Raw genomic sequence first — 20,622 nt, forward strand, 5'->3', positions numbered from 1 at the left:
ATGATATTTGTAAATGTGTTCCTATAATCTGTAAATGCGCCAAGTAAAAAAGTGAAACTAGTGAAAAAATTCAACGCCACTACAAAATTTTCACGATCATAGTTTTATAGGAGCACAGAAGCAAACAGAGAAACTACTGCGATGTCTCCCGTATGAGATCAGCGCAGGGACGCAGCACTTGATCGTCCAAATATCATTTCATTAGTACATATAAACAAGAGACTGCAGCTAAAAATAACCAAAAGGCGAAATAAAACCCCACCTTCAGTATTACCATGGGAAATAAAAAACAGACAAGTAAATAAAAACTTATAACTACATATCTGTAAAATTAGGATTCTTTTCTATCTTCTTGAGGAATAAATTTAATTTTTATATAAATAATATTTCAAATCGAAAATGACAGTATGAAAAAAACGTTTACACTCGTAGTCAGCCTGTCAGACCCTTCCAGTAACATCGGAGTTCGCCATTACGATATAGGTCCTAAGCTCAGAAGTCAAAGCATAGAATTTGTTTATATTTCTTCTGAGGCCGAAATCAGAGCGCTAAATCTTGCAAAGGCTCATCCCTGATTGGTACAATGACTTTCAAATTACGGCATACCATGTTTCCCTGAGACTCACGAAAAATAATCTCGATTGAAAAACACCTAGTTCCACGCTTACAGACTCCGAAAAATGAACATGACATTTGTCCTGGGCAAGGAAAGGACGAAAGACAACGGGAAAGAATAGAACTATTGAGAAAAAAACGTAGACATCAATTCTCTTCCTACAATGGATGGAACGTAGATGCCGGTATTTTTCCGATATTAGGAAAACGCAGGTACTTCAGCTTCCTTCCGTATCTGGTGGCCTGAGTAAATACTGGACTAAGATGCTTTTCCCATATTGCACATCTATAGCCACCTGTAAAACCCTACCATTTGTTTCCAAGCATTGCTCTTTTTTTAACCGATACTAATATATAGTGGCAGGAAAAAATAGCTTAAGGGTCATTGTAATCTATACACAGCCAATGCGGAGCTTTTAGAAGAAAATACTACGGAGGAATGAGCCCCCTAAACGGGTATAAGTAAAATCCGCAGTATCAGTATTCCGTAATGTCTTAAAATACTCACGCAACGCAGATTTTAATCCAACCTTCGTTTAGCTTCAAATTAGATGATGGAGGTTGCATCGCCACGACTTACCTGTAAATCAAGAAAAATAATATATTAGAAGTGAATGAAATTAACTTCACTTAGCTTTTACACATTCATTAAAAATAAATCACAATAGAGTTTTAAAAAATACTGACAGTCTACAGTGAGAAATAATTGGATAGGACTCTTTATGGCTCGCATGACTTCAAAATTAATGGAATTAGCCGAGAAATTTTGTTTTTGCCATCTTAACCCTTTCCGGTCCAGTGAGTCCAAATGGAATCACGTCGCTTTCCTGCTTCGAGCATCAATTCAAATCCCCCGCGGACTCTATTTAGCGTTAGCGGCCGTAGTACATAGTGCCACCACCAGGTTTTATGACTCGCCGTTCAAGAATAAATACGATCTTCAGCTATTGATGAAGATTGCTGCACATGTGCTTGTGAGTATTCTTCGGAGTTCATCGGCGGAGTTTTACATGAATGAAAAACGGAGGTAAGTGCAGTATTTTGACCATAAAAATTAAGAGCTCTTTCGACATTGTTTGACATTGATTATAAGAGATTTTAAGCTTCTGCGAGAGGAAATGTCTTTGTAATTTTATAAAATATAACATGATTCCATTTGGAATCAGTGGCCCAGATGTATGTGTTAAGTTTGACCGAGTTTGCAAAGCATCATTTTACTGAAAGTAAGCTCATTAGTTGAGATCCAACGAAATAGTTGGTATTTTAAATACGAATTAGAATTGACGGAACGTGTTAATTGAATATCTCATGAACGGAATTGTCTAATTGTTTTTTCAGTGTATTTATGTTTAGTAAAGCCACAGGGATTTTGGAAAATAGATTTTATTTTCACCGAATCATTTCCATTTCAGACGATGGCGACATCATTGACGACTAAGGAAATAGTGTACATTTTAGAAGGTGACATCTCTGATATTGACATCTCAGATGATGAAGACATCTCAGAGGAAAACCCGGATTGGCTTTTGAATAGAGAAGCAGTCGGACCTGACGTTATGAATACCGAGGTACAGGGTTTTCCGAACATCCCTGATGTCGGACTTGCTTTTGAAGTAAATAAGTGTAGTGATGATAGTGATGATGATGACATGCCTTTGGCACAACGTTATCCGCATCTAATGAACCAATCGCAGAGAAAAGTAAATAGGTCATTATGGACTTATGAAGACCTAGGTTATGTTGATTCCTCATGTGACTCTCAATTTTCACCACCTCCTGATGAAATTAGCACCCCATTTTCATATTTCAAGCTTTTTGTTGATAATGATATGATAAGTAATATTGTAGAGCAAACTAATCTCTATTCAGTGCAGGAAAAATGCCAAAATGTAAACACTAATGACAAAGAAATACATCAGCTCCTAGGAATTCATATGATTATGAGCATTGTCACAATGCCAAGTTACTCCATGTTCTGGAGTGAAAAGTCGCGATATGGTCAAATTGCAGATGTCATGTCTCGCAATAGATTCAAAACTTTGCGAGGTAATCTACATTTTAATAATAATGACAATATGTTGTCCCGTGATGATCCTGCTTACGATAAACTGTTCAAAATCCGGCCATTTTTAAATGCTCTAAGGAAAAACTTCCTGAAAGTGGAACCGGAAGAGCATAATTCAGTGGATGAATTTATGATTCCTTTGAAAGCTCATACAGCATTGAAGCAGTATATGAAAAGCAAACCACACAAGTGGGGAGTGAAGGTTTTTGCTCGTGCAGGGGTTAGCGGATTTGTGTATGATTTTGAAATTTATCTGGGCAAGCAAACTAATGTAAAAGAATCTGGTCTTGGAATCAGTGGTGATATTGTCATTCGGCTAGCAGAAAATATCCCTAAGCACAAAAATTTCAAATTATATTGTGATAACTGGTTTTCCTCGCCTAAACTATTCTCGCAACTAAGGAAAGATGGTATTTTAGCTGCAGGAACTATCCGTAGAAATAGGCTAGGGCAATGCACTTTGAAAAGTGACAAGGAGTTGAAAAAACAAGGGAGGGGTAGCTTTGATTATAGACTTGAGAAAAGTGAAAATACGTTTGTTTTGAAATGGCTGGACAATAAACCAGTGTATTTAATTTCCAACTTTGTTGGGGCTCATCCTGTGGAAAATGTTCGACGCTGGTCTGTAGCAGAAAAAAGGTACATAGACGTGCCACAGCCAAATATTGTTCGTGCGTACAATAAGCATATGGGAGGAGTCGATAAACAAGATATGCTTCTGGAACTTTACAGAACAAACCTCAAAGGGAAGCGTTATTACCCCAGGGTGATTTTTCACTTCATCGACCTCAGTGTTGTAAATGCTTGGCTGTTATACCGCAGACATTGTGAGCAATTGAAAGAAAAATATATGCCCTTGATTGAGTTCAAATTATCTGTAGCTCATGCATTACTCTACTTTGGTCCCAATATCTCTAATAAGAGAGGAAGACCATCTTCATCACCGAGTGTGGAGGGAAAAGGAGTGGCGAAAAGAACTTTTACACCACGGCCGGTGGCCGATGTTCGATTCGATGGGATTGATCATTGGCCTTTGCATGTAAATACTAAAAATAGATGTAAATTGTGCATAAAAAGTTATACGCGAGTGAAGTGCGAGAAATGCAACTTACCATTGTGCTTCTCCAACGAAAAAAACTGTTTCAAAACTTTTCATGTAAAATGATATATTTGTCCCCTGTATTTCATGTAAAAGGTAATATGTAATCTACATGAAGTTCAAAAATTTGTTTTATTAAATAAATTGATAATTTAACAATGTAATTTGTACATTATTTACAAATTTTATGTTGTTTTAAACCTGTATACTATTTAAATGAAACTTCAGTTAGAACGGAAATCATTGCTTTCAAAAAGGCCACTGATTCCATTTGGAATCAGGTCTGAAATTTTGTATTAATATATATTTGAACGCACTAAAGATTCTCTGCACATATATAACACTTTCAAAGTCATTTTAGTGCAGTAAATAAATTTTTTTGCTGCATATTCATTATTTGGACTGGAAAGGGTTAAAAATATACGAGATTCATTGAATTCCTTTATACGAATTATCGAATGCAAAACCTCTGAGAACGATTATAATTATACTATCTAGTAATACAACTTTCTTTTAAAGTTAACGACACATGCAACAAATTACTTGATAATTGCATTAAACATACGTATAGATATTAGTCTCCATCAAACTGAGGTTATTTCATAAACTTTGCGTCAGTGTAGTATAGGCACTGTGCCAAGCACGTTACGATAAATATGGATATAATAACTTCATAGAATATTGACATAATGACTTTCAAATTTATAATATTATATTAGCTCGCAGAGGGCAACAACGTACGAAGGGTAAAACACCGGATTTCATAAGTAAATAGTTTTTACTTCCATAGAAATATCAAACATAAGCATGAAACCGGTTTCACCGTTACGAACTCATTACAATCTGATTCATTACAGTGCATAATGGATATTCAAAACATTACATAACAAAAATATCACAAAAAATTTACATTAGTAATTATGTTGAGTTGGTCGTACTGAAAGGAGGATTGGAACAAGAGGCAATGTATATCGCCCATTTTTTTATTTATTCCGATTTTTGCGAGTTATTCTTCATCTTGTCGACTTAACTTGAGTCGTGTGCATGGGTAGGTAATTTTTTAGAATCGTCGTATAATTTTCTCTGCGCAGCAAAGTGTTATAATTATGATCACCATCATTATATAAGTTATCCCATCACAGTATTTATAATATCTGTCATTCGAAAGTGTTGACAGTTCATAAGTATTACAGAAGAAAGCACAGCTATGTTATCACCAATTAGCATCTTCGTCTTTCATGATATAATATTTTCTGCACCATTTCGCTATCATCAAAGGTACCTACAGTTATTTCTGATTTTTTCACAGGTCCATCTTTGATCGATTTCCGTCAGCTGATTCCATTCTCAATTATTAACCGCTCTTTTTTTGCTATTTCAGTACTTGAATTGAATAAAATGGGCGATAAAGTTCAAGTTTTCCAAATCGACTTCACATCTACCGAGGTTCCTATAGTTAAACTTGCTTCTACTCTACTGAATGAAATCGTTAAGATTGACTACATGCAATTGCTTTCTGCCGCAGTCCACATAAATACACTTATCGAGGCAGCTAATTGGTATCCTGATACACTTACAAATCACAGTTTTAAGACGACTTGCTTCACACTGGCCATAAACGAATGAAAAACTCCTTTAGAAGTACTAAGTGCATACCGAGTGCTATAAACATACATATCTCTCACCAAGTAACGCCATAAATCATTAATTTCATCGAAACTAGATCGATTGACAAATGCAATGACTCACGGGGTCCACGAAACCAGTTGATAAATTCACGTCTTTATCGATATATACAGAAATTTTATCATGCAAGAGCCTTGTTCTCTCAACGCGTTAGATAGAATGCAGCAACACGTCTACGATGTGCGTAATAGATCCGTTGTGCGACTACGAGTAAGCGGGGACGTTTCAGAACAAGTCAATATCGACAGGGTAAACCAGATATGAATAGGTGATTCCTAAAAGATGGCGCGTCAGAAATAAATCTAATCAGGACGGTTAAGAACATAAAAGTTTCGTAACCACAAAGAAACGACATTCAAACAAGTGACGTTCAGTATCCGTGATCGAAAGGATGACTACATAATTGGACGAAATATATACTTTAAAAGGACGTAAGCGAACTTGCTGAACATTGCAAAAAAATTCAAAATTATCCGCTCGACAATCGAACGCACGATGTAGCCATTCTTACGCTATCTGTTGAGAGCAAAGGGAATTTCTTTTATCCGATTTCTAGTCTTCGCCAGCAGGAATTCCCCGCCATTCCATCCTCGAGGTCTTTTTTTTAACCCTATTCCATTATCTGCGATCTAGTAGCCTCTCATGCTGCCCATTACTTGTACGAGAAGGTAAATAGGAGGGCAGGAAGAAAAAAAGCTTCTCTAAAGAATAACATGGGAAAAGGGGAAACCTGTTTCTGGGTTCGCATCGACGCGCTGCTAATTTTCTTCCGCTTCGTCTGGAATGAAAAATAAACGTCTACAGCGTTCCAAGGAGCGACTAGAGATAGTAATACCTACATAAGACTATGGGCAACTACAGTTCAATAGCCTCTCATTTGCTCATTCCAAGAAAGATTCACAAAAGAGGAGACAACGCATGGTATCTTGAGAAAATCTGAGAGAGAATTGCGTCTCTCCAAACTAATGGCTCAATTCGTTCGAAATGGACATTTTTTGTATGATCTCCGTGAAGGGATTTACTTTTCATTTAAGTGATAGAATAAAACTAAAATTTGAAATACTGACTCATTTTACAACAGAAAAAGTTATGATTATTTTTTAAAGAAACAAGAAGAAAACTTCGGCACCAATCCCAAAACAAAAATTGGTCACTTTTTTACGTTTATTGTAAATAACTACAAAGCCGAGACAAAAATTTAAATACAAAATAAAGCTAATTAAATTATGGTAAAAATGTTCCTCCTAATTTATTCTATAGATATAAGCTGTGGCTAACGGTTAACAGAAAATATAATTTTCTAATTACACATCATAGCACACGAATTACTGAACATTAAAAGATGTTGACTTTTGTAAGACCGTATGACGAGCAGCTCGAAAACAGCCTCCTCTAGCAAAGCAATGCAAATATAAAAAGACAAGTATAATAAAAAAATTCTCAAAAAAGGTATGTTTTTTTCATTAAAGATGAATTTTGCGAATTGGAGAAAATGGAATACATGTGGACAATCGTACGTCTATGGTATTTGATCAACGTTTAAACTTAAATTTACCTACGACAAACAGAAAAATCCGTATTTTCAAGCACAGAATTATTATCGTGAGATGTACGAGCATTTGGATCGAGATTACGGCACTCTAGTTTGAGTCCAGGAGAACGCAAATGATTTTCTCCTCTCAAAATTTACCCAATTTTTTCCACTAGTGGGCAATCCGTAAAGGCTTACCGTTGGTTAGTCCTCGATTCTTTAAAAGTTTTAGCCGTCATCAAGCATCAAAGTGTTCAGATGGAGAATCTATAACAAAAAAAAACTTGTTTCTCCCTGGCTTACCTGACAAATTAAACCTGTTTCTGGATTCACACTCCGACATAGTTAAACCCCAACCACCGCATCTTGAATGAGGAGAAAAAATCGGAAATGTGTCGCATTTCCACTACATCAAACCTGAATCTGTTTAAGTTAATATGAAATAATAACATTTGAAAGATGTAAAAACATTAGCCACATAGAAATGCAAGCTCCAAGCAAAGGGCCGCTGTGAACAAATAAGAACTGCACATAACAGTTCTCGCATCTGTCTTTATTTGGCTAGCAAACAAAAATTAAGCAAATACTAAAGGAATCAACCGTAAATTCCACATCAATATAATGCTTTTCAACAATAAATTGAGAAATTGTGCGCGAATTCCGCACCGAAGTTGTGTTTTTTGCTGTCGCGCGCGAAAAATGAGTACTTATTGTTAGATGAAAGATTGAAAGAATGCGAGAAAGATTGAAAATGAGGTTGTTTTTAGGATAATTGAGGTACTAAGCTCGATTAAATAGAACTACAATATACATGAATGTGTACACTCTCAAGGACTCTCAAATTTATTTTATCATAAAATAAATAAATGATAAAAAATCAAACTTCATTCAATGCCACAGACGAGCTTAAATATTAATGTTGAAAGCATAAAATCAAGTTTCGTGGTTGTGAGCCACATTCCTAGCAAGTTGGTGAAAGTACAAGCTTAGGAAATGTCTCACTCAGGCGCGCTAACTGGACGTAATCATATTTTCAGGGGTTGAAACTGCAGTCATAAGCATCCAAAAGGCACATGATCTCCCTGAGGTTTTAAACAAATATGATATTTGCGTCTGGATAAGGTCTGGCTTCAAAGGGCCATTGGGATAGCCAAAAGCATTTCCATTGAACTCTGAATCCCTAGTACTTATCCCCGACAGAATATCTCGGATCAAAACCACATTAGAGAGAATGGAGTTCTGTGACATCGATAGACGACTGCATATTATAAAAAGCAATCTCCAGCATGCATATCCAGTTAATTAACACTAGCTGGAAAGGACTTGACATTTTCATCCAAACGGGACGTTCAAAGTCAAATTTAGCTGATCATATACTATCCTTTCCTTTAATTTCAGTTGCTTAACACTAGCTGGACAGGACTTGACATTTTCATCCAAACGGCACGTTCTAGTCAAATTTAGCTGATCATATCCTTTCCTTTAAATCCGCGGTCATGCATATTTTTGCACATATTTCCTAAATACATGCAGAATATTTCGCAATTTTTAATAATTATATAGGTGTGAATAAAATGACACATTAGCTTTTAATAATATAAAGCGACAGACACATACGATGTTGTACAATTAACTTAATGGAGAGTTGTGTCAAAACAATAGGACTGTTGGTGATGAATCTGACGAGTGTCATATTGCAACTGAAATGCGCTAATTATAATATATTTCTATTCCAGCTACCTTTGAATATTCCGCACCTCTAATTAAGCGCGAAATTTTTTAAAATATTTCTCCAGCCATAACAGCTCACTGTAACAATTTCCCGTTACGACGGGAGAAAAATGATGGCTGTGAAATAGTACTGGACAACAATGCTTGTTAATTTTTTTCTTCTAATCATGACCTCATTTATTAATGGTAAAATAAATCTTGGAGTGTAGGTTAAATGTATATGATGCAAAAATAGTTGTAAGCCAACGTCTCAGTTTATTTTAAACTATGATTAGGGCCATGAATGAAAACATGAGAACAATATAATTTACTATGATATACAATATTTTTGCATAAATAAATGTTACGTAGGAGTTTTTTTACAATAATATAATTTTCAAAATATATAAGGCGAGAATACATAAAAAATTTGACATACCTTAGCTTTGCACAACTTTATTTATATTACGTTACAAGCTATTGCCAAACCTAGTTACCATTAATTTTGATTAATTAAATAAAAATAAATTTTGCAAATGTTTTCAATGTCTGTTTTTTATTACAACTCGTTGTCGAAATCAAAAACATGGCCATTGCTTATGCTATGGCTAGCAAGAGCACACAGTGTTATACCACCTCTTACTGATAACTTGTGTTGTGAAATCCTAATTTTTAAATATTGTGCTGTTTGTCCTATATATAGCAAGTGTTAAAAATCGAGGCATGAAATTTTATATATTATATTACTTTTCAGATTTTTAGGGGTTTCTGATTTTATTTTTGTGTATAGGAGCTTGTTTAGAGTGTTATGATTTCTGTGAGCAATTTTATAATTTATTTTATTGAATACCTTCGTAATTTGTTCAGATAGTTTACTAATATAGATAAACCTGCGGTATGGGGATGTTGAACTTAATGAATCTTTTTTATTTAGTGAATTTTGAAGTCTTGTTGAATAAACGAAAATAAACAGAAAGGGGGTCATGCAAGTAATAAAAATAGTGGCCCTCGCTCCCGATTTTTCGCCCTGAATTATTATCAAATGCTTCGCAATTTGTGTTAATTTGATTTGCGCAGTAATGGTAGGTGTCGTCGCTCCAGATTTTTCTTCGTGAGTGATAACCTAGGGCAATACGGTAGTTTCCTTCATCAAAGAAAACGAAAGGCAATGATTGCGATTCGTTACCCACCATTAGAGTATTCACATTATACATATTATTTGGTTTTAGTATTCCCATTTTAGACGAATGGCAATGGTCAATTTTAACCGTATTTCAAACAGGACAGATTGCTGCCCATGCGATGCCACTCCACGTGACGTCACAGGGACCTAGTTTCTATACGAGTAGATAGGAGTTTTACATCGTCTGAGATTACCAATGCATGCATGAGGCGCAGAGCTCAGGGAAACATCTCTTAATAATCACCTATTAAAACTGGCTAAGGTCGGAAAGTTTTCTTCGTTTGATAAGGTATTAATAATCCTTATTTAAGCCAAGCGCTACCAGCTAGCAGGGTACTCAGCTACCTGCTAGCAGCCTGCGTCGTATCAGCGCTCAAAGCCTCGCCCCAAGGTCACCTCACTTGCGGCAGCGGGAACCAGAACGACGTCACACGGGCTTTTCCCAGCATTCATACTTAGCCGTCGCGTTTTCGCGCGCTTGAAAATTTTCACTTTGCATTTAATCGCGAAAAATAGATATCGTCATAAAAAAATCTAAAAGCGTGAAATACGTACTCCAGGAGTAATAATCTTTCGATTTAGGCAATAAAAAAATATTAGGAAACCACCCTATTGTGTTTGTAATTTGTGCTTATTTGATTTGGTAAAAATGATAAATGCTAAAAATGAACACTTCCCTCTTAACACCCATGAAGCAAATCCAAGCATTCTTTTCAACTGGGAAAATCAGTCGGCACACATTGGAACGCGTGATTCAAATTTTGTGTTTCATCCTTTTCGGCAGAAGTGAAAGACAAAACTTTATCCATGCACGCAGCAAGGATTTACCCTTTCGCCATATGTCTGCACCGAACGACCCCACACGAGTGAGTGGTGAATTATTCATTCGAAGGGAAACGTTTCGGAATGATTTCCTTTGGCCTTTTGGGGGGGCTGCAACAGAAACAGACGGATGCGCGCACTAAAAGCACTAGCACTGAACCAAGTGTTGGCGGAAAGAGTGGTTGTTTGTGCACGGTGCAAGCACGCCCACCACAAGCCGAGCGAGCGAATTCGATGCGAACTCATGTGGGAATTTTAGATATTCGCTTAGATGTCGCTATCATTTCTTTCTGGCAAAGGGAAGGTACAAGAGTGTCACCACCAGATTGCGTTCAAACAATTTGATGGGAAATTAAATTTTTTTAATGTGTGTGTACTTATTCAAGCTTCCAATGCGCTATAGTTTCGAAATAAGATGTACTAATAAAATGCCTAATTTATGGAAAATGATATATAAATCTAGTACATTCTAATCCGCAAGCCGCCAAAGGAAGCGTATGGGTGAGGGTGTTAGCGACACCATCCGTAGGCTAATAAATAGACGAAATGCTCCAACAATGATTCGCCTAGCTTTTATAACGTAAAATACGTCGAGTATCCTAACGTTTCGGAATGATTTCATTTGGCCTTTGGGAAAGGTACATTAGAAGGGAGATAAAAAGTTGTCACCTCCAGACTGCATTCAAACGATTTGATAGAAAATAAAATTTCAACAGATGTGTGTGCACTAATAAAACGCCTAACTTATGCAAAACATCTATACTACCCCACAATTCCCTTCCATAGGCGTATAGCGGGGGGTGTTAGGACACCAGCCGCTGACAAATAAAAACCAAATGCTCCAACGAAGTTCGAAGAGTATGGAAAGAAGGATGAAGAGAAACCCGGCGTCGGCATTAGCCTGCTCTAAACGAAATACGCCAAGGAGACCATGGCTTAACGTCCCATCTGACGGACGGAGTGTTGCGCTTGAAATGTTCTCCACATAACATCCAAGCAGGGATCGGGCAGTATCAGAAAATTCTCTGCCACCGCCGGGATTTGAACGGAAGCGCAACAAAACAACTCTTTAGCCATCACACCAAACCATTCCCCATCATGCAAAAGATAAAGGTGAAGTGGATCAGATATGTTTTACCGGGAAAGGGTATTTTTAATACAGTGCTTTTGAAGTTTTGTGCTGTTTGGATGCGAAGCGTGGGCCTTGAGATGAAGAAATAGGAAAAGGATAAAAATCGTTTGAAATGTGGGTATGGAGAAGGTTGCGGAGAGTGAAGTGGGTGGATATAGTGAAGAATGAAGACGTGCTGAAAAGGCAGTGAAGTTTTCTCGGGTTTCGCACCGGGTCAGATCCTCCATTTCTCCTTCCAACGTTTCGATGGGCAAACCAGAATATTTTTAAGAGGTGGTCCCATACATGGCTTAAATTAAAGCCACAGTCTCTGTTGATATTATTGCTGTTTTTTCGAATCTGAATGGATTTTTTTACTCCGCTGTCCCAGCATCCATGAGATCGACAGAGAGGTAAAAATACGAGGGGACTGGCAGCCAATCAGGAGATTCTGAACCGCCCTCACCCACAGAATTCTGTATATATACCCCGAGGCTTTGAGGATTGGATGCCCTTACTTTCCATTATATTAGGATTGCAATGACATGGATGATTGTGCTAATACCGTTCGCTCGGTTAGCAGCCAGCTTTGTGGAATTTGGACACCGAGCGTTTGCACGCAGGACGGGTTGGGTCGGGTGAGTTTTTGGTGGTGGGCCAAACTGCCCAGCATGAAAACGAGACTGGGAGACGACGCGACTCCCGCCCGCCAATCAATTGGACGAGCGCGGAGAGTGTGCGAGGGAGAGGAATAGAGAGAGGAAGAAAGAGAAATGAAATCCGGTGGCTGCAGAAGGAGGAGTGAAGACGTGACCACAAGTTTGGGATGACACCAGGAGAGACAAGTGTGCAGAAGCTGTTACGCAAACGTTACGTAAGGACGATCTTTTTATTAACATACCGTTAGCTTGAGTCACTTTGGCCTAGCTAGGTAACATTGGCTTACACTCTAAAAAGAGATTTCATATTTTCAGTTTTTCAGTCAGCATATTGTCATAGTGAATACTGTTACCATAGTCAAGCATCTACGTTAAAAGTTACATAAGAGTGATCCTGCCTTGTTAACATACCGTGAGCTTGAGTAACTTTGGCCAATCCGGGTAACATTGGCCCAAACTAAAAAAAAAAGATTCAATATCTTCAGTTTCTCAGTGAACATATTTTCATGCTGAATATGTTACCATAGCTGTAACGAAAAATTTGAATAAGAGTTATTCCTTTATTAACAAACCGAAATTTGATATGATATTTGGAGGAGGCGACCGTCAGTTGTCATTTAATTCATAAAGGTAGGGAGTTAAGGATGGAGTTGACCTTACCTCTCGAAAAACAACGGGGAGAGCCAATCATTCTTATGCCGCTGCATCCCTAATTGTTGCTTTTCCAATTGAAACCATGGTATTTTACCAAAAGGTGGTTTTCTAACATAATTTCTGACAATAGCATTTGAGGACCTAAAAGAGGGATGAGTGCAATTTTTTTGGAGATAATTGCAAATAATGGTCGGTGGAGTTCACAAAATTGTTGTATCTAACAAAAATATACATGTAAATCACTGAAATTATACATATGTGCGCATATATATGCATATCAGTGGTTCACTTGTATCCCTTTGCCACATCAGTACTGCGTACCCCGCCAACAATTATCGGTACCTATCTGCAAAAATAAAAAAAATGCCCTTATTCCTCTATGCTTCCAAGGCCCTAAATTATCCTATTGCTTTGTTACCCCCTTATAGGTGATTCCTAAGTGGACCAATTTATCCTTAGGGATTTGTAATAGACTTTGCATTAGCATTGGTAAGACATTGTGTTAGGAGGGAAGGAAAGGGAGCTAAGGATGGAGAGAAACCTGGCGTCGACATTAACCTACTCTTAACAAAAGGTACCTAGGCAAAAGTTGCCGCCATTTTTTCATGAGTTAGTGACGTCATTAAATTTCTAGTTCATTAGTTAGATCAAAGAGACAGATTTTTTAATAGAAGAATCAATCACTAGAATGGTAATGACTACGAACCACATGATACGGATGCGCGAGGCCGAAAAATAGCGTAGAAACGGTGAGCCACTCGGCGAGAGTTGGTGACGACATGAACTTATCAGCGATAGGTGTACGCCCGTCGATATTTCGCCGTAAATAGCTCGAGAAGTATGTGACGGTTTGATAGGTCGGAAAACGTACTCATATCTTCACATTTTAAATTCTATCGCTAAAGAAAAATATAAAAAAAGTGGTGAACGAGTCGATTGTTACACTTTGCTGTAAATATGGTTATAATCGCATATTTTGTTCGAATAAACTATTATATCGGAATGAAAAGATTTGCGAAGCCTTTGCCAAATCTCGATGAAATGTGCATTAAAACAAAGCATGAGATAATAAACAGATTTACAGCCAAGTCAAGCAATTTGAAGCAAGCAAGCCCATTATAAGCAGTCGTTGTGGATATTACCATATTCTCTCGCAGATTCCTCCTCCAATCGACATTTTTGAGCAGTTCCCCTGCGTGTTCCTCATCACTAGTCAAACCACCTTTCACGGAATAAACATGAGTTCGAGGCCTGCATATCATTGCAACGTTGCCGGCTCGTTCGTCAACAAAGCACGAGTGCGGAGGCCGAAGATCGCGAAGAGATAGCCGGCACGCGTGCCGCAGTCGTAAATGTGGCAACGTCGAGTGTCGGCATAAGGGAAGTGCCGCCAGAAAATTCCCCCATTTCACTCAACCCCCCTTTCCTCCATTCCACACCCAAATGCGAAAACACACGCCACCCAACGCCCATGCATTCGCTTGCATTTCGCATTTCTTTTTTTTTTTATTTTCACTTCCCTCGCACGAGTAAAAGGCAGCACACACACTCCACCCCTTCTCTCGTTCCCTCCGCTTGCGCGGGTGGCAAACGCGCATGTAATATCCACTGCAACTCAGCTTCCGTCCCATTGATTCCGTCTGTGATTGGAGAGTGTACCTTTCTAAATGTTTACATCAGATACTTCAGCTAAAATACGAGAAAATCCGTATAATAATAAAACCCACCTCCATTAAAATAGACTGACTGATTGATACAAATTTTTGGGGTTCAGGAGATGAGATACGACAAAATGTCATGCATTCAGCGCACGCTGATGTAATTTATCGTAAGATGGAAAAGAAATTTCTTGTTTGGTGCAAAGTAGCTACATCTGACTTGTTATTCGTTACGATCCCGTAGCGTCATAATGATGACCGTGAAAGAGAATTCGGACCTAGACCTGCTGAAATTAGGAATAAATTATAATTTTTTTGTGGTTCGCACTCATGATTGGTAATTCTATAATTGAGAATTCCACACACCATAAAAAAGCCATTAATACTCATATGTATTCTATTGTATTAAGCAACTGGATAATAGTAAAAAATTACGATATTTTGAATAATAAAATATTTGGTAGCTAGTCCCTGGGGTGACTAGACTAACTTTCATGAGTTATCCAGTAACGCTTCTAACCTTTTATTTTAAAATGTATGGTGATTTAAAACCTCCACAACAGTCAAGAAACATCATTTTTCTAGTCACTATATATTTCATAGTATATTTTAAAATTTATGGTGATTTAAGTCCTCCGCAACAGTCAATAAATGTGATTTATCTAGTCATTAAATATTTCATGATATGTTTTCAAATGTATGGTGATTTAGAACCTCCCCAACAGCCAAGAAACATCATTTTTCCAGTCATAAAATATTTCATAGGAAGTTTATGATGTGATTTAACAAACTTTGAAGCTTAATCTATTAACGCTTACAACCTTACGCATAAAAGTTTGCTAAAATTATTCAAGCATAACTTAGTACATGAATGTTCACTTCAAAATGTATGGTGATTTAAAACCTCCGCAACAGACAAGAAATGTGGCTTTTCTGGTCATCGAATGTTTCATGATATATTTTAAAATGTATGGTGATTTAGAACATCCTCAACAGCCAAGAAACATCATTTTTCTAGTCTAGGCAAGTTAATAGTCATTAAATATTTCATAGGAAGTTTATGATGTGACTTAACAAACTTTGAAGCTTAATCTAATAACGGTTACAAGCTTACGCATAAAAGTTAGCTAAATTTATTTCAGGCATAACGTAGTACATGAATGTTAACTTTAAAATGTATGGTCATTTAGAACCTCTGCTCCATTAATTAAGGTCCATTAAGTCTGGTTGAGGCTAAAATTGTAGGTAGATATTAAAAGACCTTTTTCCGTATATTAGGCCGGAAGGGCTGATACATAAATCCTCACGCGATTACACATCCAATCCCATTGCATCTCCCCTTGTGTATCCATTTGCGTGAGAGGAAAATGCGCATGTAATATCACTGGTCAGGTTTTTTTTCTGCGTAATATATGCGGCGGGCCTTTCCCTCGGGCTACAACCTTGTCGCGTTGGAAAGGCTAGCTACGACCAGTAGAGCTGCACATGGCGAGAGTAATTCTTATTCACTCCCGCCCGCAGCAAAAAATCCAAAAGACATAACATCATTGTTGTAGTTCTTATCAATCAGATCGCATTTCATGGTTTTAAAAATGATAGAAATAAAAAATATTTGCATCTAAATTATAGGAGTATTGAAAGTGCTCATGAAAACAAAACTTATTAATACAGAATTAAAAAACAAAAATGAAAGCGATGAAATATGTGTCCGTGAAAAACTGAATCTATAATTGATTTGTTAAACTGATTCGCAATGGAAATAATAAGCAAAAAACCTTAGTATTTATAATCATTATTTTCTCGATGATAACTACCAATAGATAATAGAGAAATAATTAGGAATGCTCGAAAAGCATCCTACAAAGCTGTGAGAATAAACATAAAATTTGACGGAGACACAAAATAGCGCTTAAATTTTCAATAACTCGCCGCTAAAAATTTATTGCATCCAGTTAAACAATGCTTCAACTGCTCTAAAAAGAGGTTGCCAACAACAGTTCAGACAGCACGAGATATTCATTGCGGCGTCACAAACAAGATTCTGTGACCCTCCTGGTCCTTTCCGAAATTCGTAAAAAGAATAAAATTACGTGTGGGGGAAATTCAAGGCTGAAATGCGGTTGAAATGGCTCGAGGAAGATATTTTAAAAAGAAAATCTGTCATCAAGAATGTCGGTTTGGAGGTCGAATGGCTTTGTTGGAAGATTCACCTGAGAGAACTGATGAAAAATGTATCGACTTGTTGGATTCTCACTGTTTAGAAGGAATAGTCGATAATTTCAAACATATTTAAGTCAAATTGCCAAAGAATTATGTAAAATTGTTTTATGCCATTTATTCTGACCGATTTGAGTACTTTAAAATGATTATTTAGGTCATTGAAGTGTCTGAGCATGAATTTAGAAGCACAATACTCTTTGGATTCGAGGTATCTATGTGAAATAACGCTAATCTAATTCTACTCACTAGGGTGTGTGAAAATAAGCTGTTAAATCGAAATTGGATTCCAAGAACATCACTTACGAAAAATAATGTGCTCCGGAATAGGACCCTTCACCTATTTGATTTTTATATCGAATGTGATTACGTTTGGGAAATAAAGACAATCGTTGGGGATGCGAATGGTCCATTTGCGACGAAATATCGGCGGCTTCAACCCTTCTCGAATGCAATGTGATGACGTCTGGACCTCATAACGAGCCAGTCATCGCTCCTTTTTCTACTTATAAGTCTTTACTATTAGTCTCGTGTGCTTATAAATTGTTTCAACTCTTGTAAGCGCTTTATTCCCTAAATAAAAGATCCTACATGAGCTAGTTAAGGAAGCAGAACTTTTAATGACGTCATCAACTCATGAAAAGAGGGCGAAAACTTTGGCATTATTTTACTTATAAGATAACTGCTGGATATTGTTTGTTTTCTTAACTTATCTGTCCCTACCACCTAATCACTTATGTTAACAAATATCGAATTCGGATGATTCCATAACGAAAAAGCTTTTTAATACGGAAAAAAATAAAACCGAAAAGATAAGTGTTCAAAAGCGAGAACGGCCGGACCGACGTCACTTTCTCCTATTAACTCATCAGACCATCACTAACGCCCATGCATCCATTAAAACTGTTGAGAGGATTCATTTTCGGATTCATGGAATGCAGATAAAAGCGAGATCGAGGTTCCTCCAACAATAGAGTGCCTCGTTGACCCATTTGTCAAATGGATTCACTGATTTACGACATAAAATCCATTTGCAATGAAAATGAGGGGCATCGCGGTGACACGGGACGCGAATACAGAATCCAGCGATGCAAATGAGGGAATTGCAACCGCTGAAGATAGGAATCGACTCGCGATAAGGGAACAAAGTCCGTTTTGAGAGCAAGCCCTCTGAACGGAACGTCATGTCCCGGAATAATTGAGGATTTGGGAATTCAATATCAAGGGCTTCTAGGAGTTTTTACGTCGCGACGCCTTGAACACCAAAACCATATCATTTGGTTGAAGAAAACGGCCGATAAATTGTATCCGTGAAAAAAAACAAAGTTTTCATTAAAAGACGGTCGGTTTCAGGAATTCATAGTAACATATAAAGGAATAGGGTGACAGACATTTTTCAGAGGTTGCCCATCATTGGTAAAAATAAAAATACAGTGGAACCTGGATAATTCGAACTTCTACCATTCGAAATATTCTTCAATTCGAATATTTCTCTTGGTCCTTAGCATTTTGTATTTAAAAAATGCTAAAAATCTTGAATAGTTCGAATTTTATTTTGGATAGTTCGAATTTTTGGTGTGTCGAATCAATCAGGTCAAAATCAGGTCAATCAGATCAAAAAATGTGTTTTTCTTTCCAAAAACCGATTACGATGCACTAAAAGTTAAAAATAATAATCTTTTCATCACTAGGAATGAAGAGTGGATGACAATTCTTAATCACCTAACAGACTTATCTTCACTCATGTCTAATACATCGAATAAGCTTCTTTGTAGACTTCCGGGGAGATTTTTACTGTTGGCCATTATTCCTCCGGGTTTCCTTCCAGGTTTCCTTCCGGGTTTATCTATTTCTCCAGACAATATATCGTCAACGTTCCAGTTGACTTCCTCGCTAAACCTTCTGTATGGAAAAATGGATCTGACAGGCAAAGCGATAATGTTTTTTCATTTCTTTGTGCCACTAGGAGGCATAGACCATTTACTCTTATAGTAGCTTTTTGTTTCGACATGCCCTATGCAGCCTTTTGTTTTTTGCATTTACGCCGACAGATCAGTTAAGGATTTTTCAGGATTATTAAGCAAAACAATGGAACAATATTGAAAAATAAAACCATTATTAGATAAATAAGATAGAAAAATAAAAACACTGATACTAAAGAATTCACTCGCTAAAATACATTACATATTATAATACTTAATAGCCTAAGGAGAACGCAAAAAAATCGCACCGTGGTGGATCGGTCCGGGGCCATATGACGGTGTGTGAAGGGATAAATAGATGTCAAATAAGACATCATTTAAGTGTTCGTTTCAATTTCCTTTTAAACCTTTTTTATACCGCTCCCTCCGCAGAGATTATTAGTGGGTGAATAGTTACCTCTTTCAATTTCCAAATATTTTTAATTTCACCGGATAAATTTGATTATTTTTGGATTTAGGATTATTTGTGATTGTGTAAGGTTGTGATGTGATTGCGAATGCTATGGAATTATGCAATAATTCTTATCACATTAGGCGCATTTTTATGCACAAAACTGTATGTAGCGACCATCTCCATTGATAAAAATATCTGGTTTTAGTCGTTGAAAGTACGTCGCCTTTTTTTAATTGTGTAAGTCCTAAACAAGAGATGAGTACTTAAGATTGTCAGTACAAGTTTTTTTTTAACAGTATTGACTCCGCGGTAGGTGTTAATAAATACTCAATGTATAACGTGAAAATTGATTTTTATTTCCTTATCCCAACATTGAACCCACCAGTGGGATTACGAGCCGGCAGATCACTGCAGTGGATCTATGCAGTCATTCCGTGAGAGGGTTGGTTGGGCTATAGACCAGAGGGGGCGGGACTGCCCGGGGCGGAGTGAAAGGCAAGAGAGGGCGCGATTGTCATATCGCGTGCCCTTGAACGCAAATGCGCGACCCTTCTCCAACACTCAGGTCTGGAAAGAGGGTTGAGATTGGGTGGGATACGGAAACAGTGGGATATCGCGGAAAAATACATTAATTATGCAAATTTCCTCGCAATATTTAGCACTTACCATGGTGACCTTAGTACTGCAGATAAAAATAATTCTTATTAATATTGTTTATTAGGAGCGCCACTAAGTTCTCGCTGCTTTTTTAATGAAAATACAACTTAATTGTGAAAAAATGGCTAAACTATTAATTGGTAAACAAATCATTTTAACTATTGTCCATCGCTAGCTACAAGTTTTGCCTATTTGTGGCAGAGCTCGAATACAGTAAAAGTGTGCATCTTTTGAGGCTATCCACGAATCAAGCCATTTTTTTCGTTTTCTTCAAATTAGTGCAACTGCTGATTAGTAAATTTTAATTAGTTATTAAATTATGTATTTAATTTAATTAATCATTAAATTAGTTATTAAATAGTACTTAACAGTTATTAAAAAATTTTCACCTCTTCATGACAATCTTTATGTTGCTTGGATATGGCTGAAACAATTCTGCAGGGAATCTATTTCAATCGTTTATCGTCGAATCTGTTGACACATGAGAACTTTTTGACGCTGGTCCTTCGAGGGCGACATTTCATCTTGTATTGCTGATCTTTCTCGCTTATAGAGCTGTGGTTCTCAATCTTATCTCGT

The 20,622-nt window shown here is 37.1% G+C and overlaps 1 protein-coding gene across 1 annotated transcript; it reads left to right on the top strand.

The window, feature by feature from the left end:
* Nucleotides 1-1,404: 1,404 nt before the first annotated feature.
* LOC124163845 (piggyBac transposable element-derived protein 3-like) lies at nucleotides 1,405-19,969 on the top strand. Its single transcript, XM_046540948.1, has 3 exons — nucleotides 1,405-1,642; nucleotides 2,028-3,446; nucleotides 19,772-19,969. The coding sequence occupies exons 2-3, from the start codon at nucleotides 2,031-2,033 to the stop codon at nucleotides 19,967-19,969; spliced, it is 1,614 nt and encodes a 537-aa protein (XP_046396904.1). The 5' UTR covers nucleotides 1,405-1,642; nucleotides 2,028-2,030.
* Nucleotides 19,970-20,622: the final 653 nt, after the last annotated feature.

This window comes from Ischnura elegans, chromosome 8 (assembly GCF_921293095.1).
Source record: "Ischnura elegans chromosome 8, ioIscEleg1.1, whole genome shotgun sequence".
Taxonomy (NCBI): domain Eukaryota; kingdom Metazoa; phylum Arthropoda; class Insecta; order Odonata; family Coenagrionidae; genus Ischnura; species Ischnura elegans.